General features: G+C 40.1%; 2 protein-coding genes across 7 annotated transcripts in view; both read left to right on the top strand.

Moving 5' to 3' along the window:
- The first annotated feature begins 2 nt into the window (after window positions 1–2).
- LOC115591435 (phospholipid hydroperoxide glutathione peroxidase) lies at window positions 3–4,981 on the top strand. Of its 3 annotated transcripts, none has more exons than XM_075488188.1 (7): window positions 3–173; window positions 2,585–2,679; window positions 2,790–2,934; window positions 3,237–3,388; window positions 3,984–4,008; window positions 4,265–4,324; window positions 4,643–4,981. In XM_075488188.1, the coding sequence occupies exons 1-7, from the start codon at window positions 108–110 to the stop codon at window positions 4,673–4,675; spliced, it is 576 nt and encodes a 191-aa protein (XP_075344303.1). In that variant the 5' UTR covers window positions 3–107; the 3' UTR covers window positions 4,676–4,981. The 3 variants fall into 3 exon arrangements, with proteins under 3 accessions (XP_075344303.1, XP_075344302.1, XP_075344304.1); XM_075488187.1 differs by having other exon boundaries at window positions 5–200; XM_075488189.1 differs by lacking the exon at window positions 3–173 and adding an exon at window positions 2,107–2,422.
- Window positions 4,982–7,284: 2,303 nt separating this feature from the next.
- pip5k1ca (phosphatidylinositol-4-phosphate 5-kinase, type I, gamma a) overlaps window positions 7,285–25,762 on the top strand; it is a 48,108-nt gene continuing 29,630 nt past the window's right edge. For 3 of the 4 annotated variants that reach the window (XM_030432779.1, XM_030432777.1, XM_030432778.1), the window contains exon 1: window positions 7,286–7,692. In XM_030432779.1, the coding sequence (XP_030288639.1) occupies window positions 7,560–7,692 (133 nt within the window). In that variant the 5' untranslated portion in view covers window positions 7,286–7,559. Of the gene's footprint in view, window positions 7,693–25,762 lie in introns of all 4 variants that reach the window. The other variant, XM_030432776.1, reaches the window with a different exon arrangement.

The following is a 25,762-nucleotide window of genomic DNA, read 5'->3' as shown; positions in this document are numbered from 1 at the left end:
CTCTCCTCTTTCTGCGACTGTTTCATAACAAACTGCGGGGCGGCGACAGCCGAATCTACAATGTGACCATTGAATAGAGTAAATCTGGCATCAACCGAATCCAAAAAATGAGGCCTTTATATGTCATTTTGGCATTTGGGGCGGTGGCGAGCAGCGGAGTACTACTGGCGATGGTACTGTACTTTGTGTTTTCCGTAACGGTAACGTACACTTCTACATCTTAGGCGTGTGTGGTGTGGATGCTCCTGTGATTTATAATCTGCGTGAACGATGATAACAACCCCTGTTTCTCATCATACAATCTGCATATCTGACTAAATGTTCTACATAACCCGTGCTCTGTTGGCAAAGTAACACGTAAAATACTACCGTATCGATCCTCGTGGCTCCGCACAACACATCCAACGACCTGCGCTCTTATCATTCAGATTATAAACCTTTGTGGTCTGTTTGTGAAGGATTACGAACACGTTACAGATAGCGCACTTTTAGTGTGTGCCTTCATAATATTTGTTTAACTGAGGGTGTTGGGGTGTGAAAATAGTAGAAATGCTGATATAAGTGTAGTTTGTGTGACACCGGATGTTTGTGCAGCAGCGCTCCCCCATCTGGTGCGAATGATAGGCTTATCGTCCTGAGGGGTCCAACAGCAGGACGGTTATTAAACGCTTTTATAACACAAGGTCATATGAGCACTGTGTTACAGCTGAAACTTTATGATATCAATAATTTAAACATAATTTTAGCTTGCCTGTATTTTTTTCCCCCTTCTATTTAAAGAAGGGCCAATGCACATTAATTAACATGAGCACCAGGGTCAGACCAGATTTAGCCCTGCAGGAAATTTATTTTAACTGTAGTCCCTGGCAGGTTGATGACATTAAAAAAACAAAAACATAAAACACAACACATATGAACAAACCAGTAAGATAAGACAACCGCTCCTCCAGACCATGAGCGCCGTCCCTGGCAGGTTGATGGCATATGAAGACATAACACTCATGGGGACAATTTATCACATCGCATATAAGCACAAACAAAGTACATCAGCACCTTAGCACATTAAAACGCATAAGCATTTGAACACAGACAAAAGCACCAAGCACACGAGCACAGACAAAACAGCAGAAGTGCAGACAAAAGCATGTAGACACGGGAAATTAGTACAAACAAAGACATAATCACATTATCCCACATTATGCTTATTATCGGCATCAAAATCTTGTTGTATGAAAGATATTGATATCCTTATGGTTAAGTACCAATACCAAACTGGAAATATACTCTCTGACAAAGTAAAAGTCTTGCATTAGTCGTCACAGCTGTACTTAAAGTTACAAGAAATGAGCCTCTTTCTTGAGCATACATCTTTGGATATTTGATTCTGTAATTTGAATCATACAGTAAAGTATAAAGTTATGGAATAGTGTCTGCAAATCTTTTTTTTCCCCCATAAGTAGTTGTCAAAGCAAAGTACACCTGCCAGAAAATTGAGAAATAATCCTTTAGAGATCAGTGTTTTTCCCAACCACTCATTTTGTTGTGCAATGCTTTGTCTGGTGGTTCTACTGGTATTACCAGCTTGTATTGTTGAGTGTATGGAGGCTCAGACTTGGATCTCAGACTTAGGAATGCGTTTATGTCCTCTGGGAGGCAATTTGTGGTACAGCACTGAACATATACAAACACATTAAGAACACATTAGAAGGACAAAAACAACAATATCCTAAGATCATCTGTATCAGCCATCATCAATCTCATCACAGTCCAGGCAAACATCTAAAGTGCATGTCAGCTGATATCATAAATATGTTATTAAAACTGAAAGTGAAGAAAACAGATTAGTATTTAATGATATCTTCAGACATCAACTCTCTTGTTTTCCCAAGTGTTTTAGGGCTCAGCCTTTGTGGTCTTTACGTCCTGGTGAGATTTGGGAGGTCATGTGTGCGGCAAATCATGTTGATTCACTGATGTAACTTTTTGTTATTCATTCCAGTATTAAGCTGATTACATAACAAGTTCATGTATTTCTTCAGACTGTTGCTCTTTGCCCTGGCCACATGTAGCTCAGTCCCCCGTGGCCTACATATTTGCTTTTATAAGGCGACTTTCCTCATGACTTTGTGACAGTGTTGCGGACTGTGGACTGCAGTACACATACATCTCTGAGGTGGATTTGTTAGTCAGCAGCAGAGAGGGACCTATTGGAGAATCCCAGCCTATCAATTTTGTTAATGATCACCCGCTCCCTTTACTTGAGGACACTGGAACGTGTGCTCTCTCAGTAACAGACTGACAGGGAGAGCTTAGCTGAAGACACTCGGGGTTCACGAATTCTGCCTTCAGGGGACCTTACTGAAGGGCAGTAATGCGTCTGATAGGGTCCACTGTCCTTTTCTCTGTCCTGCTGCAGGCTATGGTAATGTTTAAGGCTTATGTTTAATGTATTTATTTTTCTTTTTTTTTAATATTTTTAGCACGATTTTAGCACAGTAGAGATTACAGTATTTGCACTGTAACATTTCTTGTTGTCTTGTTTTCAAGTCTCACCTTTTTTTTTACTCCCTTTACTTCCTAACAGGCTGCTCCGACAGAGGACTGGCAGACGGCCACGTCTATTTATAACTTCTCCGCGACGGATATCGATGGCAATTTGGTTTCCCTAGAAAAATACAGGTAATTCTATCCAGGATATTCTCTTCCCAAAGTTGTTGAATCACCCTATCACATGCCTTCTATCTGTATCATCACTACAACATGTTGTGTGTGTCTTTTTGTGTTTTCAGGGGAAACGTTGTCATCATCACCAACGTTGCCTCTAAATGAGGTAAAACCCCAGTAAACTACTCTCAGTTCACGGAGATGCACGCCAAGTACGCTGAGAGAGGTTTACGCATCCTTGCCTTCCCTTCCAACCAGTTTGGGAACCAGGTACGTAACACATTTTTGTGTTTCATTAAAGCAACGTGTTTAAACAAGCCTCAGATATTGATCTGGATTATATAATTTCAGAAAGAATGTGAAACAACAAGGTTAAATTATATTTTTTTCTGTTGAAGACAAAACATTTTATAACCCTGATATTTGTGCAGTGTATCTAAGCAAAAGAGGAGTAAATTAAGCCAACTTTTGTTTTATTTGCAGTGGTTTTTCCTTTTTTTTTTTTACCTGCTCTGGGCTTAAACACTTCTGACTGATTATATTATATCTCTCAAATTGTTTTTACTTTGAAGGAGCCCGGCAATGAAACTCAGATCAAGCAGTTTGCCGCTTCCTACAACGCTCGGTTCGACATGTTCAGTAAGATTGAAGTGAACGGGGCCAACGCTCATCCTCTGTGGAAGTGGCTGAAAGATCAGCCCAACGGGAAAGGCTTCCTGGGAAAGTAAGTGGTGAACAAATAAATGAGTGAACACTTGGTGCAAACACTCAACTCCTTATGACTCAAAGGCTTGTCAGGGCTAATTATGAAAGGCATGTTTGTACTATGCTGACAGAATATTTTTTGATTGAATAAAAGCTGTACACTCAACAACAATAATTTGCCTAAAACAGTGACATAAGTATTTCAATAACATGCAAACATTCCATCTTTTTTTATTGCACATGTTGAACACAAAGTTGTGTTATCACATTAAGTCAGTGTGTTTCAGTTATGTAACTAGATGTTTGATTTGTTGCAGGAGACAGAATAACCCTCTTGAAATGCTTTGTTTTATGTATAGTACTTGAATTGGAAACATTTATAAACACTTAATGTTTATGTATGTATGCATTAATTGAATTTTATCAGACAAAGTAAGTCATTGAGTCAACATGATAGAAAAACTAGGTTTTTGACCCATTACTTTGAATTTATGTCATAAAATGAAATGGAAAATGCACATGTATTTAAAATACTTAGGGTAAATCTTTTTTTCTCATCATTGTGTTTACCCTGTGACTATTTTCTAACATAAGATTTGTTCTCATTCCTGCAGTAGCATCAAGTGGAACTTCACTAAGGTAATTATTTTAAATACATATTTTAGATAAAAACTCACTCTGTTGTCCTGTTTTTCATTTGCAGCTATGTAAAGCAGATGCCCTCTTTCTATTGTGTGTTTAAAGTTATCATGAAACAGTACACCATATTTCAGGGTATAGGTTGATCAACCTGTAAATGTGTTTTATTCTTAAAGTAAAACAGAAAATATTTTTTTGTTCATAACTGTCACGTTCACTGTATTTCATTTTTCTGTTTTTCCTCCTTTCTCTCTAGTTTTTGATCAACAGAGAGGGTCAGGTGGTGAAGAGGTTCGGACCCCTGGATGACCCAAGTGTATGTACCAACATCTGACTTTGCCACAGATAGCTGGTGCTTATAGCTTGACAGACGTCTATTTGTAAAACTGTCCAGATATAACATTGTGTGCATTCTGCTGCATTTTAAAGCAAATAAGATGAGGATCATATACGTTTGATAAACAAACGAAAGGGGAAGATTAAGAGAGGAAATCCTCCTGGGTCTAACATGAAACTGACCTTTCATATAATCTGACATCTACTTCCCATAATTCAATAATTTTTGCCACTATAAGTCTACCTGCACAAATTGTGTATATTGTTATGTCAACTTCTACTTCTGCTTTCTTCATAGGTGGTGGAGAAGGCTCTTCCCCCGTACCTGTAACACCTCATGGATGGTTGATCATCCACTTAACAGCACCCCGTCTGTCTAGTCATCCTTTTATCTCCTTTCTCTGCCTCTCCGAGCACCAGTGGATATAGTTTTGGTTCCATCCCAGATCAGTGACGGTCTGTTCACAAACCCGCATGGCGGACAGAGCAGACCTGATGAAAATGGCGTGCAAACCTCCTGGGCGTACCACAGCTTCATTCATCAGGATCTCTGGAGAGAAGGAGAATGGATTCTTAAATGTAATTCTGTTTAAATAGTTTTCATAATAAAATTCACTAAGATTTTGTTCTAATTATACTTTTGTCCTTAATGTTTATTGTCTGTCAGTAAAACATTTTCAAGTGATGTTGTATTTTATAGTATTGTTGTAGCTTTGTAGAGTAGATGTGTGTTGTTTTGCGCCCCGAGCTGTTGGTGCACAATGATTATTTACTGTATTAAAATCGAAATGTGTCAGAAAACCGTTCACGACTGAACGCGAGGGCTTAAAATGAAACTGGGCTTTCTGTCGCCCCGATAGAAAAATGTACAATGTCACAGATTTATTGTTTGGATTTAATTCTTAGACGACAGGCACATTTACGATTTGTTTCATATCATATTAATACATTATTAATATTCTTGTAGAAAACTAAATATTGAACATAGCCAGTCCCACAATAGCGATGCTTGTCGAGACAGATTAATCATTTAGACTGTGTAGTACAAGCTAAAATTAAATATAAAGCAAATTTTAAAAAACTCACATTGATTTTAGGAAGTAGCCAGGATCAGTGGGTCAGAAGCCTGCAAGGAATCACAAGATTATTCTTAGGGGTCACAAGATGATTGACAGGCATTAAAATAAAAACAATTTATGTACCCACTATTTTTCTGCCACACACAAAAATACAATTATCTTGAGTATGAGGAGAAAAAAAAAATCAATCTTGAACTGCTCACAACTCGTGGACATGTGGAAGGTTCACAAAGGGGCTCAGTATTAACGGGTCACAAGCACAAAAAAGCTACAATCTACTGACCAAGATTAGATCATCCAGTAACGAAGCCATAAAAAGACAAAAAGTAATATGTTATACATTCAGATACCTGTTATTTTGATTTTATTTTAACTCATTTTATTTATCCTTTATTTTACCCAGCATGGTCCTGATCAAAATAGCACCAAGAGCAGTTTCACATTCAAGAAATGTACATTAAATACATTTAAAGTATATATAAAATTAAAAAACAATTATACATTTCAGTACACTTGCAACACTTTAAAGCAACACAATGAAAGGAGAGGCATGAGGGATTTTTGTAGAAGGCAATGAAGAGTTATACAGCAGCTATATGAAGGAGTGCCTGGAGGTGCTTTATGAGTGGTGTTCAAACTGTACTTTGAGGGTTTAGTGGAGTTGCAGGTTAATATTATGCAGATGTTTCACTGATGCGTATTACACCTATAATACTATATTTACATAGTGGAAATGTTGACCCCATAGGAGCCAGTTTGTAACTTGGATTTTCATGCGAGGCCCTTCTGGCTGTGAATATGCTTTTTGCCATCAGGGCCCCTCGACTCTGAAATAACTTAATTGAGGAGATACTCTCAAAATCAGTAACTTCTTTTCTCTTTTTCTTTTTAAAAGCCTTAAATGCTGTTAGGTGAAGTTATCTTTTTTAAATTCCTATTACTCTCTATCCTTTTAGTCTTTCCATTGTCCATTTTATTTGTATACAAATCCTCTTATGTGACGTTGCCGTTTCATTGGTTTTATTCCTCATTTGTATTAATATTTATATTAACTTTCTTTGTTTTGCATGTTGTGTTTTTATTCCTTCTAAGTTTTGAACTTACTAGTCTGTGATTGTTTCTGCTACGCTTGGCTGTTTGTCCGTTTACTCCGTTACATTGTCTTCCTGAGTTTCCTGCTTTTACTTTGTCTGTTAAATCCCTTTGCAAACATTATTTTTGAACATACTAAATAAAGTTTTTATCATAATATTGATCCTCATTAGTCTGGTGAATTTATTGCAATGATCCCCTTCAATCTGGGCCAATAATAAATGTGTAATTAGCACTTTAATAAAGAGCCTATATCACTACTGTTACACTACTTGCACTGTTTACTGTAGCTACTGTTAATTTTATATATAATCATTTTATATTTTATATATATATATATATATATATATATATATATATATATATATATATATATATATATATATATTCTGTTTTTAAGGTTAGGGTTTTGAATTTTAGTGTAATGTATGTTTAATGTATGTTTTGTATTTTGTATACTACTGGGTACTTGAAATAAAGTATCTATCTATCTATCTATCTATCTATCTATCTATCTAAAGGGGTGAAAAGTTCAGAACCAAGATGAGAAATTGTGATTTTTTTGTGTGTGTGTCTTATCTGGTTTACCATCAATCTATTTTTTGGTACACAAAGAAATCAAAAAAGATGTAAGTGTAATGCAACCAGTCAGCCTCCATCAAGATTAAGTCAGCTGACCCCCCCTGCGTGTGATCCAGAGCATCCCAGGAGGACACCGTGAGCTCCGGAGCTGCAGTCCCCTCCGCTTCCTGCAGAGGGAGCCACATCGTCCGCCACAAAACCGGGCAGCAGCAGCTGAGCCGCGGCAGCAAGTGCGGTGCAGTCGACCTGAGAGGAGCCGAGCGTGTTGCCGCTGTCGTGAGGAGACACCGCACAGATGAAGGGACCTTCGCGGATAACTATCACACACCCCTCCGTCTGATCACCCCCTACATATCAAACAGCACACTCCTCCTTTTCTCTCCCGCCGAGTTCCTGCTCCTTCGCTGCGCCTCTTTCATTCGGAGGGTTTGCCTGTGTGTGTTTTTTCCTCCGGGAGGCTGAATGGAAGCAGCAGCCGAGGGAGCGGTCGGGCTGTCGGAGGCCAGGGACGGGAGCCCGTTATCAGTCACCGCAGCATCCGATGATGGGGACACGGTCGTCGGAGTTAGCTACGGGATGGACGCCGCAGACATGGGTACTTTAACACCACTCGATATAAAACCTCACCCGTCTTTTAATGTAGTCTTTCATTACCCTGACATCCATTTTTCATTTGAATCCACTGCTGTGACCAGAAAGTCCCGACTCATCTATGCTAGCAAGGAATCGGTAAGCTAAGCTAGTAGCTAAGTTAGCTGACAGGATGAGGGAAACAGGTAAAGTTAGGTACTATATAGATGTGTTACTACACATACGTTTATAGTACATTCATTTTCGGTCCAGTCGTGACTTTTTTTTCCCCCGGCAACACAAACAAAACATGGCGAGGTAACGAGTAGGTGTTTGGAAGAGCTAAATGATATCCATATGGTTCAACTGTGAAAATGTTTAATAACAAGGTTGTTTGACAGACAGAGGTGTTGGTAAGGATATCAGTCCACCTTCTCTCAGCTTCCTCCCTTTTCCCTTTTCCCTTTTCCTGTTCGAGGCTTTCTAGAATAATCACCTCCTGTTACCCACTGGCAGTAGGAAAAACATGAATATCTTGAGGAAACCATTAAAGCTTCATGTTAGGTTAACCATTTTCCATCATCTTGGCATTTAGTGGAGCTAGAAAAAAATCCACAAGTCTGAGGCAGAAGGAGGAGGAATGATAGACAAACCACAGCCATACCAGACATTTTGATTTTTCATTTTAAACACTAAGGCACACCTTTTTTTTTCTCAGCATACATTTCTACTTGTAATAGTTGGAAAAGCACAGGTGTTGCTGACAACATTACAATAGCTTTGCTCTATTCAGGTGTCCCAGTCAGTCATGGCTGCGTGACAGTGAGGCGGCATGACCAATACCAGCATCATGAGTGTGAAGCTAAATGGAATACAACCATCATTAATTGTAATATTAATTGTGAAAAGCCATGTTTGGGTTTGGTGTATATGTTGGTCAGTGGCTGATAAGTAACAGGAAATGTCATTATAGAGAGCCAGTTCCTGCTGTGTCTCTGTTATAATGCTTCTAAGTGAATATCAGCCAACATATTGTTATCAGATCCATACGCTCAAATATTCATATCAGCCTCGAAACACCAGTGTTGGTTGAAATAAATTAACCTGTAATTCATGACACAGTTAGAGGGTTTTCAGTTCAGTCAGGGTTTTCTGATGTCAACAAAAAGCTGAAAGTTAGCTAACACAGGGCTCACCCGTTCTTGGGGAGGTCCCTCAACCCCTCGCGCCAAATACCTGTAACAGTATCTAAAGCACTTACTAATTTGTGAATTTTTTCACAATCTCACTATTTAGAGTTTGTGCGCTGTTGGCTGCTTTGTCGCTGCTGTGTTGTGGCTGATTGTATCATATCAAGGTCACGGGCTGCATTTGGTGTGTTGTGTTTATCTATTTATGATGATAAGATATTACTCGCCGCCCAGCTGTTGCTTAAGTTGTGATAAAACATTTTTCAAAAAGCTGAATATATGAAAACAAGCTTCCTAAGTTCGGTAGTAATTTTGTGTTGCCGGAATTGATCCGTAGAACAAGTTCGATTTCTTAGGATTTCCTTGTGAGAAGTGAAGTCGGATTAAATGTAATAATGTGTGTAAAATGACGACAACACGATGCTCTTTTTGTTATGGAAAGAGAAGCTCACATTTACATCAAGCGAGAGAGTGCGGTCATGTATTAAGGGATCGACTGTGTGTAGAGATTTTGAATTGAGATAGATACCTGCACATAGTTAAGATCACCGTGATAAATGAATTTAAAAGATTGCCCTTATTTGTGTATATTTGCATAATTTGTGAGCAATGTGATTTGACATGGGAAGATCAAGTTCAACTTGAATATCTCAGTCTGTTCTTTGAAATTGGTTTAAATCTGACATTATCGCATCTAGTATCTGATCTATTTACTATTTTAGACCCGTCCGGTAGGGGTCATCTAGAGCAATAATTCTTAAATGAGGATAATGAGTTGTCATTTTGAAAAATCAGCGGTATTGTGATAAACAGCTGCATCATCAACATAAAAATAGGTGATACCATAAATGTCTGTAAATACATGCCTTAAGCTAAATGTTAGGCTCTTGAGTTCTGACAGCAGTCAGTCGTGTTGCATTCACTGCTCATGTTTTACAGTTTGGGGATTTTTCATTGTCCCTGCTGAGGAGAAAGTGCTGACTTTGACAAGAGCTCAGTACCTCCACAGGGCGAGGGTCACTCGTAAAGCTTAGCTGTATAAGAGGGTGGAAAAGTGGATGTGGTGTGCCTTCGGCTGCAGGATGCTCTCATTCTTGCTGGCACGTGTTTCATGTACCTGGGGTATTTTCACAAGTGTGTACCTGCTCAGTCAGTGCACCTTCACATGCGATGGAAAACACGACGCTCACCTGAGAGAAAGTAAGAGCTCGCACATAAAGAGCGGTAAACAGATGCATTATTGAGTACGGCTCAACCCTGCCAAATGTATTCAGGTTGACGTTTTACAGACAGCTGCCATTCATGTCTTCACAACATGTATGTATTTATGTATTCTTAGTGATGGAGGACTAAAAGACGCTGCTGACTGCTTAGCTTCTTGTTTTCACATACCCACATCTGTACCCTTGTTGCCTCATTTAGCCTCAGCTTTATTCATCTATGAACAAAGCAGAGGTTATAATAATATTAAAGCTCATAGTGTCGGGTGAGTTTGTTTCAAATATTATTGAGCCATGGTATATTTGAATTATGCCCATCATCCTATGACCTTATATGCTATTAGGGCAGCCTTTTATGAGTGCTTAACAAGTCCCATTAAGGGAAAAGGCAGTCTAGTCAATACCTTGCAACAAGTCATCCGGTGAAACAAACAAGGAGTTATTCTGCTTCATAAGCTACTCACTTTCACTCTAAACTACACTGAAAAACGGACCTTTGCTGTGAAGAGCCATTTGCTGCACACACTTTTACCCGTAACTTGTAATCGAAAACAAAAACTTGAACTGAAAAAGGAAACATTGGGTTTGAAACACAAAGTTGTATTGAAACCAGACACCTTAAAAACAACCTGTCATTGGTAAAAAAAAAAAAAGAAAAACATAAAAAAAAAGTAGAAGATTGTCATTGAAAGACACATCAAAATACAAATAATGTCAAAGTAAAATGAAATAATCTTCCATGTCTTTGATTTTGTTTTATGTCTGTCAAATATCTGTTTCTGTGCCAATACAACTTTTTCCAAGTGTTCTCAGTTCAGATTTTGCCAAACAATGCATCACTTTTCGAGCCCTTTATAGTTGTAGTAATTCCTGTGCTGTTGTAGAGTAAACATACGCTCTACCTGTGTACAACTATCTGATATCTGTCATTAATATCGACCAGTAGTATGTATTCTGGAGGAAATTTACTAACATAAGTAGCCAAGAGTGTCTCTTAAATACAGATAAACGCCAAAATGCAAATTTATCACATGACTTGTGGGGTTTAAAGTGTAACCTGGGGGAAACCTGAGGGGAAATTCACCTTAACTCTGTTCCTTTTATTACAGTTATAATCAGGGAATAGAGGTTATCAGATTGTTAATGTTGGTCAAATCAACAACAATGAATGTTCGACGCATCGGCTCCAAGCTGCTGATATTATCATCTGCTCTATCATCTCACTGTTTGAATGGATAAGCCTGACATCTGTCATGCTACCACAGGACATTTTTATCTGAACATGTCCCGTTTGACACATTTAAGGTGAACCGACATCGACCTTATTCTTTGTATTGCTCATATAGTTGTGTGTGTCCCCTCCTCTGATACAAAGCTTTTGTAGGCTAAGCTAGTTCTTCTGATAAGCCGTGCAGGGAGGGGTAGGTGTGGATCACACCGTGACTCCCATGCAACATCTGTCATTGACGGGTCTTAAAGGGATAGTCAGTAAAAGGCTATTAAGCTGAAATGTGTTAAACCCAGGGATTGTGTTCATTTCAATGGCAGTGTCATAGAGGGCTGCAGGGATGGCATTTTTTTTTTTTTTTAGCCAAACCGGAAGTTAGCATCGCCCTGACTCCCTGTACGAAAAGACAAACAATTTTTTAGTTTTGGATTACGGCAAAAATAAAGGCTTAGACTGTTAACGAGGTCTACATCGAGGTCGCATGACTTCAACATCAACACCACTAAGTTTCCTACCACACTGTAGTATGCATACTTTACTACAAATTCATAAATCCATACATTGGAAAGTTTAAATTATATTCTCTTTTCTCCTGGAGGTTTTGGAAGTTCATGTAACCTGTCGAAGTGGGAGCTTGGTTATAGTCGGATCTTGTGTGTTTGTAATTGTAGGCTTTGCTGCTGCTCAGCTGCTCCGACGGTGTGTATACGACGATATGTGTGGGTGTCACAGCTGGCTGTTAAATAGCTGTCTGAACATTTAGTCCCATTCAGAGCTCCTCATCCTCAGGCAGGCGTAATTTGTCCCTATAGTCTCTTGTTAGCACGAACAGCATTGATCTCACTGATCCTCCCCACGCACTCGTACTCAACTCCTCTCACCTTTCAACCTCAGCTGTGGCCTCCTCTCCTCTCCTCTTCTCTCCCCTCCTCTCCCCTCCTCTCCTCTCCTCTCCTCTCCTCTCCTCTCCTGGAGAGTGATTCCCTTGGCTCAGCCACTCATTTGTCACTCTCCATCACTCCTTCCCCCTCTGTGTTTTTCTCTGCTTCTGTCAGAATTGCTGACGGAAGCACAAAGGGTGGTTGCCTTCTGTGGAATTTATCATCCATTTGCTTCCTCCTTATTCATTCTGAAGGTCTCTCTCTCTCTCTCTCTCTCTCTCTCTCGCTCCCTCCCTCTCCCTCCCTCTCTCCCCCTCTTTGGCTGTGCATGCCAGTGTCAGTTTCTAGCCTGGTAGCCTATTCACAGAGCTTGTATAGGATTTTGACCCTCTGCTGGGTTACTTGGTGTCATATTATTTAACGTAGATGATGACGCAGTTCAGTTACGTCTTTCATGCTGCTGATTTTCTCTGGAAGAGGGGGATGTGTGCCACTGTAGCTATTTTAAACAGACACCACAGCGAGGCAGGAGCAATGTGTTTGCTGCTGTCTGCCCTTGTGATTGGCCAGGATATTTCATTTTCTGAGCGATAGCTGCTGGGAAGATGAGTGACGGGGGGAGTAAATACAGGAAATGGAGACTGTAAGAATTTCCGGGCTCTATTTTCTGGCTCTTGCTCAGTTTTACACCGACACAACTGCAGTGTCATTCTGCCCTGGCTTCTCTCAGGGGGGATACAAGGCAAAGACCTGCTGTTTTCAATTAAGAAAGTTACGGCGCCCGCTGTGCAAGCTATTATTATTTCATAATAAGCTCCTGGAGCATGAGTGTAGTCAGACATGATGCATGAGGCTGTCAAACCTATCGGAACCACCCACAGAAAATTAGTGGTGATTATTTTCAACCAAGAAAGCGTTCGTGTGGTTCCAGCTCGGGGATTCAGTGATAATGCCTGTGCTGGTTTCCCCCACATTCACTCCAGTGGCTGAAAACATACCATTAGGTGAAGCTGAAACTCTAAACTTGACCTTAGTTGTGAGTGTGCTTGTCTATGTGTGTCACCTGGTAGACAGGTGACCTGCACAGTGTGTTCCCTGCGTGTCACCCAGTGGATGCTGAGATAAGCCCCAGATAAGCTTTTTAGAAAATGTATTGAAATTGTGAATTGCTTTTAACAAACAATACATTTTTTCTTTGTTTTTTTTTAAAACATTTTTATCAAAGCTTATATTCCTGTACATCCATTTAGGCCTCACAGGCGCCTCAATTATCTTTCTTTCTTCTTCAAAAACGTTTGAATACTACTAGACAGACAGAAAGAAAGAGTAACCAGCAACAGTTTAAAGATTCCAGCTTCGCAAACGTTTGCCTGCCTCTCTTAGTTTTCTTTGGATGAATTTAATATCTTGGGTTTTGATCTGTTGGTCTGACAAAGCAAGAACCTTGAAGATAAGATTAGGGTTCTTGTAAACTGTAATGATCAGGGTTAGTCAGGGGTAAAACATAGAACATATTGACAGTTAAAAAGCTGGAATCAGGGGATTTTAACTTGTTTTTTCTCAGAAGAATCAGTTGTCAAAATAGTCATAGCCATCAGTTTAATAGATGGAAAAATAACTGATTAATCTCTGTAGCTCTTAAATGAAAAATCAATGAATCCAGAAAATGATTAAAAGATGAATCAACAATGAAAGTAATCGTTAGCTGCTGCTCTGTAAGACCTAATAATGCTGAAGAGGTTTTTAACTCTGATCTCAATCTGCTTGTTTATTTGAGGCCATCCTCGTTGATGTTCTATGTACTTCAATTAGTACTTCCTAATTAGATTTGAGGGTCAGTAAATAGTTGAGACTGCAGTTGTTAAAGTAAGAGCTGCAACGACTTGGATCTTGAGATTCTCTCAGAAGTTTTAGAATAAGACGGTTAATCTGTTGTTTACAGTCTGAGTCTGCTCGCAGTGTGGAGCTAGCAGAGCCGTGGAGAGTGGAGAAGTGAGATGCTGGAGGGTCTATGTAAGTTTAATGGGATCTGAGCAGCGAGAAAATGTATTCATTCTTTAAACAACGTGGGCCTCGTTTGCAAATTTAGTCTCCCAACTCTGGTTTGAGCAAAACTCAACTTGTGCCTCATCTGATGGTAACTTTACAATGGACACAGACAGTGTAGACTTAAATAATCAGTCTTCATTTTTGAGTGTCAGTCTCACTGAGACTGTGCGGCCTGTAAAAGCTTTCTGTGTGGGATTCACTACTTCTGGTTGGTCAGATTTATGTCTGGGGGAGATTTACTACGCTTTTCTGTGGCTCGCCTCTGACGCACGCTGTACCTACTGTAGTGACTATATTTTATTTATTACGAGCACACTAACTTTGGAGTATATCTCCCCTGTCGTCTAAGGCTGATCTTATATATAGTCAGTAGACTTCTCTATTTCATGCATGTGCGGTGAAAATGTTCCTCTGCTTTTTATCCAAATTCTGTTGTGTTTTACCAGTTAAAGGTGTAACGGTTATAAGGTTGTGTTCGGCCAAAAATCCCATCATTGTATGATTGTTCCTTTTCCTGCACTGCAAGGAAAAAATACTTTGCTCACTCCTCTGCAGGCTCTCTCCACCGACAGCCTTGTGTTTTCTCTGTGTTTCCTGGGGGCAGCCTGGAGAAGAGGCTTCATTTTCTTTACATGTTCGAGTGAGATCAACAGCTGCCGGCTGTGTTATATACCGCATTGTGTTTCACAAAAGGCCAAGGCTGCTGTCAGTGTTTCTGTGGGTGTTCATCCAGGCCCACAGAAACTGCAGAAAGGATTTCTCTTTCACAGACTCACGCTGTGAATAAGGCACAGAGGCAGCTTAGTGTTGGTACAAGGTAAATGATGGAGTACACCTTGCTGAGTAACCAACCGTATACCTGAGGCTGCTACACAACAGCGGTACCGGATCATCTGCGCTCCATGTATTCATTTAGAAGGCAGCCTGCAGAGGTTGTCTGCGTGGCGCGTCTAAGTGTGTGAAAGTGGCATACGGGGAAAAATGCACTGAACATCAGGATAATGGTAGAACTATCCTGACTGACTGAAGTACAATACAAATACACAGTCATATATTGTGTATTTTGATATTGCCCAAATTGCAATGTTATTTCATGGCCATATCACCCAGACCTGTGGTTAGGTTGAAATGCACCGAACATCTTAAATCATTATCATGAGTAGTCAACCACACAGCACTTACACATTAAAAGAGTGCAATGGGAAAATGGCAATAAATCAATCAATCAATCAATCAGACTGAGGAATCTGTATCAGTACGTTAATAGGAGCACGTTGTCCTGTTTATTGCTGGGGTTTATTATTTGTGTGACACTTTGAACACAACACTGAGACTATTTCTTATTTTTCAGGTGGCAAACTTTCACCTAGTTTCCGCTAGCTAAAGATGCAGGACGTAAAGCAAAAATTGTCATGGGGGAAATAATTAATCTGCAAAAACTGCATCAAGCTCGGGCCAGGTTTGGAGGTTAAAAACAACTCTTGTTGAGTTTTGGTCAGACTCTGGAATTTAGGTAGTGATTTATTCTGAAAGTGAGTCATTTGTTTCATGACAGATATATTTAACACAAAACTTGCTGTGTGCTTTATATTGCCTTTTATAGTGCCACAGAATTACAGAAGAGGAAGAATTACATTTTGAGGTTGAGTTCCTGCTCTGCACTGAGTCCCAGATGTCGTATAAGCAGTTGTGTGTGTCTCTCTGTGTGTGTGTGTGTGTGTGTGTGTGTGTGTGTGTGTGTGTAGGTGTGTGTGTGTAGGTATTTTCATGTGTTCCTTTATGAGCAGTAGCAGTTACCTGCGCTGTTGTGCAACTGTGTCTGTGCTGTAGTTGCTGCAGATTACCCTATACTGAGTCACCAGCGGCAGAAGATGCTGCTCTCAGCAGTAACAGCAGCACACAGGAGTCGGGCTGATCACCACCCTGTTTATTTGTATTATCCTCTCCACTCCCATGACTCCCTCACTACCCAGCCTCCTCTCGGCTCCTCTAGAGTCCGTAAAAGGACCTTTTTCCCTTGGCTGAAAGCTCTTGACTGCATTTTGAGGATCAGCAAGGACCACTAAGCTCAGTTCTGATCTGGAAGCTCTGTAATGAAAACATACTGAAATTGCATAAGAGTTGTGTGTCTGTGTGTGTGTTTGTGTCATTTTGCCAGGAGGTCTGAGCTGTTTTTAGCTTTGCCCAGAGAACAGGGTGCTGCTACTTGGCCCTGCCAGTCTCCCTGAGGTAGTATAGGGCAAACACACACACATTTGACATGTCTATCCAGTGGTATAAATACAACATTCCCACCAGCCGATGTCCAGAACAAAATGTTAATTGACATTGTGAATGTGGAAATATCAATTACTGCAACTCCTCTCCTGATGTCTATTGGTAGGGACTCACACTGAGGGCAGGCATCGCATTCCCGCAAACACACAGGTAGATGTCTGAATAGCGGTCGGTCAGGAGGAGTGTATGTGTGTGTGTGTGTGTGTGTGTGTGTAAGAAGCAGCTAGTATCACTACGGCCTTCTTAATATTATGTCAGGACTTGGCCGAGCAGCTCGCCTCCTCTTCAATGTAGACACCTCTTTCTGCATCTTGAATTTCCATTTCAAAGTTCGCTGAGCTTTCAGGCCTCTCCAAGAAAAAAATGACACCTTCATACAAAGCTGTTCCATTAGTCCAACCCGCGGTGTGAAATGGAGATGTAACTGTCGCAGCCTCTCCTGAATCGCGGTGAGATTTATACTGGAGCCAATGGCTGCTGTCAGCCGTGCCACGTCTCGTTGTCAGTTTGAAGGTTAGATGGATTGATTTGGATGGTGAAGGCAGACAGTAGATGCAGATATACTGGCAGGTGTGGTATTTGGTTTGCTATTTGATTATCGTCTGATTATCTGGGCTGATATTCAGCATTTTTTCTGATTATTGATATCAGTGTTTTCTGTGTCGGTAAAATAAATTAACTTCACAATGTGATCCTTTGGCTCGGACACAGCGTTCGTTCTGTCTGTAGTCAGCACTCTTTGGTCTTGCCCACAACACTATCTGATGTACCTGTCACAAGAGGACGCTGAATAATTTGAATAAAGTAACTAGTGACTAAAGTTATCAAATAGATGTAGGTAGTGGAGTGGAAGTATGAAGTAGCAAAACATGGAAATACTCAGGGAAAGTGCCTTAAAATTGTACTGAAGTACAGTACAGTAACTACATTTTGACACAAAGTTTTCTGTTTTCCATGGTTTCCAAATATGGGTTGTCAGTCTTCTTAATGATTTATAATCAGTAATCAACCTTTAAAATATCAACCTATCAACCTCAGGAATCAACCTTTAAAACCAACCATAAAGGTTGATCCCTGATTTTGTCACTGACAGAGCACTTCCTGCTCTCCCCTGTGTCTCTGATTGTTAAAAGAAAGGGATTATTTCCCCCTCATGCTGCAGCAGAGCAAAGACAGACAGCAACCCAGAAAAACAGACAGACAGTCTCCTGACCTCTGCCTGCCCTTGGCATTGGTGCCATTTTATCCCGATAATCCAGACAGTTGGTCTAGTAGCCTGGAGAGAATGGGATTGGGATTAGGGATAGTAAACTAATAGTGACCGTGGTTTAGCTGGCTTTGAATTTAGGCTTCTATCTGCCTATGTCACAATTACAGAACCTCAGATTCTGTCTGGGTGAACCACAGTCAGGCCCGGCCAACTGGATTCATGGGAGCAGTGTGCCTCTATGTGGTGTCTCCAGCTCCGAGACTGGTGGAAAAGTCCTTAGTTTAAAATTATAGGTGTGTGTCTGTTTTATAATGTAGAGTGTTGTTTTACAGCTCTGCAGTGGTTTTGTAATGTAAGAAAACCACTGATGCTTGCTCTTTTTTATATGCTTAAAAGGCAAAAAAGTTCTTGCCTTCTTTCTTTTTAAAATGGCTACTGCTCAACGCTAGGCTAGAAGATTACTATATGTGTGTTATTCCCTGGATTGTCTCATTGTCTTTGTCACAATCATATTGAGTTGCTAATGAATATTTTCATCGTCGATCAGCCGAATCTGTAAATCTTTTATGACTAATGATTAATAATTCATTGGCAGCTCAAGCACAAACGTCCAAAAGTGATCTTAACAGGCAGAACAAACATTACAGTATTTAATTGAGCTGATGTTGAGCTGAATCTGAAACAAGCAGCTATCATCACACAAGCATTTTATCACTTTGCTGTGGATTGGCTGTTAATTTATTGAACAGTCTCTAGTGTAAAGGCTATTTAAGACTGTTATAGAGCTTCAACAATTAGTCCATGATTCACTTTGTCAATCAACGGGACTTCAATTGGCAACTAAAACGACCAAAATTCTCTGGATCCATCTTTTCAGTTGGGAAATTAGCTGTTTCTGTCTCTTTTATGCGATAGTAAACTGATATCTTTGGACTCTTGTACTGTTGGTTGGACAAAACAAACAATTTGTATGCGTGCAGACGGTGTTGTGCATGTCTCGTCATCAAGCTCCAAGCAACATGTCTCTAAGGGTGGTTTTTTGTGAGCCAGCAGAAGGCTGGACGCTCTTTATTAAGCCCTTCTTGCTTGCCTGATGCCATTGATCATAATGGATGCCTTGGCATAGTGAAAAGCTGTCCTCTCCAGCCTCTGCTTCCACCAAACACTCACTGTATTATACAAAGTGTATGATATGCTCTGACAGCAGAGGACGGAGCAGCTTTCCCCCCTCTGAGCTCACCGCTTTGTTCTGTAAAACAGGAATGCTGAGGGGAAATATGTGCCAGCACCACCATGCCAATGTTAGACGGGTTAACGCATTTAGAGCTGGGTTCAACCATGCGTCCAACTGTAGCTTGTAAGTCGCTGGCATTAACAAGCGTGTGTTTCTCTGTCTGTGTCTGTTACTGTGTGTTTACATGCAAAAGCAGTACGGATAAGCTGTAAGGATCTTATTCTGCCAGCGTGCCGTAATTGCGAGGAACGTTTAAAGCTTCTTTGAAAAGCTTAGCATTAGGAAGTTGATGACTCCTTAATTATAAGTGTTGCCATTCAAGTGGCTCTGTACTGATGGAGAAGAAATGGTCAACTGAGAGAAGAAAATAATATATTAAGAGGAACACAGATATCTACACATGTTTTGTTTACGCACACATTGGTGCCTGGCTTTTACAGTATCCCGTCAATGTGTGTGTGCGTGCTAACATCATGTCCTAGTTATAGAAATGCAACTGGCTGGGTTGGGCTGGATTATTCTGAAATAATTTATATATGGCATTATATCGTAATCATGATATTAGACATGTTATAAGTGTTGTCTTTTCCTAGTTTTAAAGGCTGCATTACAGTAAATTTATGTTATTTCCAGAATTATACTTGTTCTAATATTAGTCTGTACTCACTTTATCGTTATATCCACATTAATGATGGTTATTTGTCAAAAATCTCACTGTGTTAACATATTGTGAGGTCATCCATACACTATTTTTGCAATATGATTATCAAGATATTTGGTCATATTTATCGTGGTGATTGTTGCTCAGTCCGAAACAAACTTCATCACAACAAAGCCTAAAAATAGTCCAATGTTATTTTCAGGCCATGTCTTCCCAGCCCTTCTGCAGAGATATTAAAGTGGTATTGAACTTCCTATCTGTTGCCAAGAAAGCGATTTAGCCAATATCCCAAAGTGTTTTTCTTCCTTTAAACAATATGAAGATTAATTATTGCTCTAATGTTTTGCAACTGATGATAAGATAATACAATAAAACATCATGTCCTGTATATTGACTAGTTAACTAGTGTGCATCCAAATGTACTCAATTTGGCCTCATTACTGCCTCCACTTCTCTACTCTGGACTGTGGCCAGAGACGGAGGACAAGGACCTCACTGGCTGACTGGTGTCCTCATGGAAAAATACCCTGAGATCAAGGGCTCAAAGGTAGGATAGCCTGATGGCACTGATTTAGGATCAGCTTCCCTTCCCTCAGTCTAAACAGCAGCCATCGCTGTGTTGCATAACTCTCCTGTGTGAAGTGAACTAGGCTGAGGTCAACCAAAAATTAATATTTTCTAAAAAAAGGTCGTCCTCCAGGCGGATGTGTCCGTCTGAACTTCGGCAGCATCCTGGACGAGCACATCTCGCTCTCAGGCTTTTGTCAGAGATAATGTTAGTACCCTGCAGCAAAACATTGACATAAGAGTATTCACTGAGAGTAAGCTGCCTTGTTTATCTCCTGCTCTTTAAAATTCACCAGATGTATGGATTTCTTCTTTCTATAGGTCAGGTCAGACGCACTTTGACACAATAAGCGCTGCCCTGTTACGGCATGAAAAATTAACACTCGATCGATAGCTGGAGCGCCGTCACTTAGCCTCTGCCAAGATAACAAACAGCCATCTCAAACACTGTCTCTTACTTGGCTCGTCCTCAGGGAGGTCCAGTATTGATCCCACCTGGGTCAGACACTGCTGTCAGTGCTGCCTTGCGGAATTTATTATAGGTTTATTTTGTTGCTTTAGATTGTGCTGCTTTTTTTGTTTATGTAGTTTTACGAAAAAGATTGTTTTGGATGCAGTGGCAACAACTTCACTGTATAACTCAACAAACAGAATGCTGTGTTTACTTCAGGGATATCAGTGGAATTAATGCCAGAAATAAAACCCCTCCTCCAGTGTGTCTGATGAGGTTTTGTTCTAGTAGATAGTTAATCATATGAGACTGCTGCTGGTTTTATGTAGCATCTTTTCCATCATATCAGTAATGAGTGTGTTAATAATAGGGGTGTGCCAAAATATTGAAAATACGCTTCGCGTCACGGTCCGATTCGTCCTGGCGGGACTTATTTTCCCGATAATGACCGCCGTTCTATACATTATCCCGCTTATTACATGGTTACTTGCCAACACGAAAAAAAAAAACTTGACACAGTGTGTCTTTTTACAATTTATTTGTTAGCGTTCATAGTGTTTTTCAGCAGAGAAATATAGTTCACCAAACCGGCGCTGTTTCGGTTCTCCCTCTTCGCTGCTTCCCTTTCTTTTTCTTTTCTTGACCGGTGACGACAACTCGGCCTTTTGCCAAGAGTTGAAATCAGCGTATTTTCCAAGAATATTAAAGTTAATGTGAAACTCATCCATACGAGTGGCCTAGGAGTACGTTTTTCCGATATGAAGTAGACTACAGATCAGCACGTCTCTTAGCGACCGAAGACGCTGGGGTGAAAAGTGACCGGACTACTTGCGGAGCAACGATTTTAGTGCTACGAAATAAGTGACAACGGTCAAATATGCTTAGCAGCGGTCAGTTATACGAAAATAATTGACCGCCGAACGTTGGGAAGCCCCATTCAAGTGAATGGAGCATTCTACAGCATTAAGAATAGCCGTGTAATAAATCACAATATTTCGTCTTGAGGTACGTTATCGATACACTGGTGCCAAATATCGATATTTAAAAATGTTTAAAAAATTAATTAAATAAAAAGAATTTTGGCCCACCACCACCACCCCGCTTCGGAGGACAACTTTATCTTTATTCAAACATAGGTATAAAAACAAAATTTAAAAAATGGTTTAAGCAGCTCCGAAACCCACACATATCGATATTTAATGATAGTTGTAGTCAGTGTGTGTGTTAAGAAGAGACACTGTGCAATATACTCTTTGTTTACTTGGCTGTCAGTCATGTGAAATTGATTGACAATGTTTTGTAATTCCTGTGAAATGGATTCAGTGCAGTCAATAAATTCTGAATTTCTTCAGTGACACAGATATCGTGATGTATCGTGGGTGAAATTTCTTGCAATATATCGATTATCGCAGAATCACTGTATCGTGATATTGTCGTTATAGTAGATAGTATAGTAGATAGTATCGTATTGCGAGGTACCTGGTGATACCCAGCCCTAGTTAACGCCTGCAGTCTGTTTGCACATGTATGTGTGAGTTGTATCACATCACCTGTGTGGCTGTGCTAATGCCCTGTTAAACAGCAGCATGAAAGGACATGTGGAAGGCAGCATCTGTCTGTTGATTCCAGGCACACGTGCGTTCATCACAAAGTGCTGGTTGACCTCAATCGGGGCACCATGGAAACGGAGAAGAAAAAATTGTGTGCACAAGTGTGTGCGAGGGTTTAAAAACAATTTTTATATACAGTATTTACAAGTGGAAGATGTTGAAACATTATCCAAGTTATTATAAAAAGCTCAGCGTCACAGTTGGCGAGAAAGGTTTTAATGAAAATGTGCCATGAATACTGAGAGGTCCTGCTGTTGTAAATCATTTAAAAGTGGGAAGAGATGAAGGTGAAAGAGATTCAGATGAAATCTGAACCCTGAGTTGAATCATAATATATATATGTGTCTTAGGATGTGCACCATTCTGCCCATCATGAAGCAAGTTTTGACAAGAACTGATTTTACTGTAAATGTGTTTGTGGAAGCACAACACACTGTGTAGACTGCATTGCTTATTGTACTTCTATATCCAGTGCAAACAGTGTTTAAAGTAAAAACACGTGAGTAGAAGTAAAAGAGTAACACTGGAGGGGGTTACAAACTGTCTCTTTGTCCCTCTTGTTAATAAAATGATAAAAATGCAAAATTATAAATCAGCTAGATTAAAAAAAAAAGCTTCATATGATGTTGGTGCATAAATGCCTTCGCTGTGTGTAGTTAGGACCTCATGTTACATTCCACATTGAAGACCGATCTCAAACAGCCCCATGCAGTGAGGTAGATTTTAATTTTGAAAACAAAGAAACTGGCAATTAGATTTGTACTACATGTGGGCCAAAATCCTGAGTTTGGATTTTGGAAGAGGAAACAGGAAATCACCAGCACGCAAGTTCTGTCTTGCACCTGCCTTATTAATTTTTTGTGTCACCACCTGCTATTTTTATTCTCACGTGTTATCACTGTGGTGACAGTTAAATTGATGGACTTGGGCTAATCTAACACCTGATGTAAGTAGGGATGTAATTTCTGCTTCAAGGAGTCTCTTAATCAAAACATCAAGACATAGTTTGATGATGTGCTGAAGTTGTGTGTGATCATTGGACAATTAACAAAATATATAAAGGATGTGAGTCATTTTTGGATGTTGCAGAAATGTTACATATTATGTCTTTCAGCAAATGTACACAGCCTCTTATAATTCTGTGGTTAAGCAGTGATGCAGTGTATATGAATGTAATGATATACAGTAAATAAGCCTGAGTCTCACTTAACCTCCCGTGGCTATTACCAGCTGGTAATTGACCAGTCTCTTAATGGTTGCAAGAGCAGACCACTAAACCAACACATAGCAGTCCCGCTAGGCAACAGTCTCAGCTAGAAGCTATTTATTTGGATGGGTCTATTTGTTGTTCCATTCCCTGCAGAACTCTACAGACTGCTGCTGCTGCAGCATGATAGTGGAGCGGGACCTATTTTAACTCATGTCCTCATTCTGAAGCCTCTCTAAATTATCAAGGATGGAATCACTTGGGTACCCGTTAGAGGTAAATGGAGGGATCCTAACACTAGTATCATGTTATCATGTCAGACTACTGTGCTTCTGGGTCGAGGCGTATTTCTGAAGATGGTTTTCTCAGTTTTTACAGGAATGTTATCATAAAATATGGTAAAAAGGGCCTCCCAGAAAACTACTAGTAATCCAAAACTAAATTGATTTCTTTATTCACAAATTAAAGGATTAAATGAGGATTTAAGGATTATTCAAGGTAAATATAATAGTTGTTTTAAAACAGCGGTTTGTAGAACGAAATTGAAGTTGAAGTCCCTTTTTGCTGCACAAGGAAAAAAACTACGTTAATATTGTCTACTGCAAGGGATGAATTGAGGGTTCTTACAGCCCGAGGAAAGAAGCTGCTCTAATGTCTGGTGTAATGGCAGCAGATACTTCTGTATCTCTTGCCAGGTGGCAATTCTATTATACGTCTTTCTCTACAGATGTCAGAGACTGTAGTTCCTAGCTTGTTGAGTTTATCACTGCTAAGATGACTTGATTAGCACTATGTACCTTAGGAACGCTTCAGTTCTATCTCATCATATCAGCGATCATCTTACTGGAGCGTTCACACAGCATCTTTTACTTCAGTACAGGGACAATGTAATCAGAATATATTATGTGAACCACAAAGTTAAATTATGATTTCGGATTGAAGATTCAGAAGTTAGATTTAAGTTCGTAAGCAGCAGCATAATCGTGTTATTTAAGGCTGTAGTACTTGTGTTATTAGTCTTTATACAGTATGTTTGGAGCTTAATTTATAAGCTGTATGTTGTTGGTCTAACTGTCACAGTCAGCGTGCAGGTAGAGATGTAGCACGTGCTCGGACACACACAGCCTGGCTGACTCTGATTTCACACAAAATCACATACACACACACACGGTGCCTTAAAATTGGTGGTCTCATCCATCAGCCACACTCCCTCACACATACCTGCACATGCAAAAACACACTGAGGGCAGTCCAAACAGGTGCAGGCACGTGGAAAGCAGGAGATAGCAATAAGATTCAGGGCATACACACACACACAAATACATGTTCACTTAGGGAACAGACATTTGGAAATGCCACAAGATATGTGAAGAAGTCACATGCTTTCACAAGCTTGGACCTACAGACACAGATGAATAGTACAGTGTGGTTAAAAAGCAGAAGAACCTCCTCTTTAATTATCTGCATTGCAAACATTCCTTCACCAGCAGGTTTTTTTTTTCTCTCTACAATTTTATTCCCTGGATGTTCCAGCTTGTAGGGAGCGTTGCCGGGATTGCATTGGCACGCTTCAGTTTGCTCATCCCAATGTGAATGCATGTGTGTGTGTGTGTGTGTGTGTGTGTGTGTGTGTGTGTGTGTGTGTGTGTGTGTGTGAGAGAGAGAGACTGGGGAAGAGAGATAGAGAGACTGAGCAGGAGGAGGGGTGGCGAACGGGCTATTCTGTAGTTCAGTCACATGGGCATCCACGAGAGGCAAGCAGGCAGGCAGGCAGGCGCACAGAGACGAGAGAAGGCTGGCTATCAATTCAAGCACAGAGTGAAGCGGTGAAGATGCCATCCCACTTCTGAGTGACACTGGCTTATATAGGTTAGCTGTGAATGTCTCAGCTGCTTAAGGAGACTGATTCCTTTCATGCTGAGGTCGAAGCAAGGAAGTCACGTTTCATCTCTTGTCATCCTTATTTGGCCTGAATTGTTTAGAGTTAAAAGACCCATGTCACAGCAGACATTCTGACAACATGTCATAGGAGAAGGAGAACACGTTTCACTAATAACATTGATCAGAATTAGAATTCCTTTATCAGTCCAGCAAACGGGGAAATTTGTTAGCTGTACATTGGTTTAATGATTGCATGGAGCTGTAATAAATGTTGTAATGTTAAAAATTAAAGACAACATTTCTGTGTGAAAAACAAATGTAATAGTATCAAACAATAAGCTCATTTCACTGAAGATATTTTGACATGTCATCACAGGAAAAGCTCAGGTGTACTAAAAAACATTAATGGTGGCTGCATTCCAGTCAGAT

The sequence above is a fragment of the Sparus aurata genome, chromosome 11, assembly GCF_900880675.1.
Source record: "Sparus aurata chromosome 11, fSpaAur1.1, whole genome shotgun sequence".
In the NCBI taxonomy this organism is placed as follows: domain Eukaryota; kingdom Metazoa; phylum Chordata; class Actinopteri; order Spariformes; family Sparidae; genus Sparus; species Sparus aurata.
This window is presented reverse-complemented; position numbering and strand designations above follow the sequence as displayed.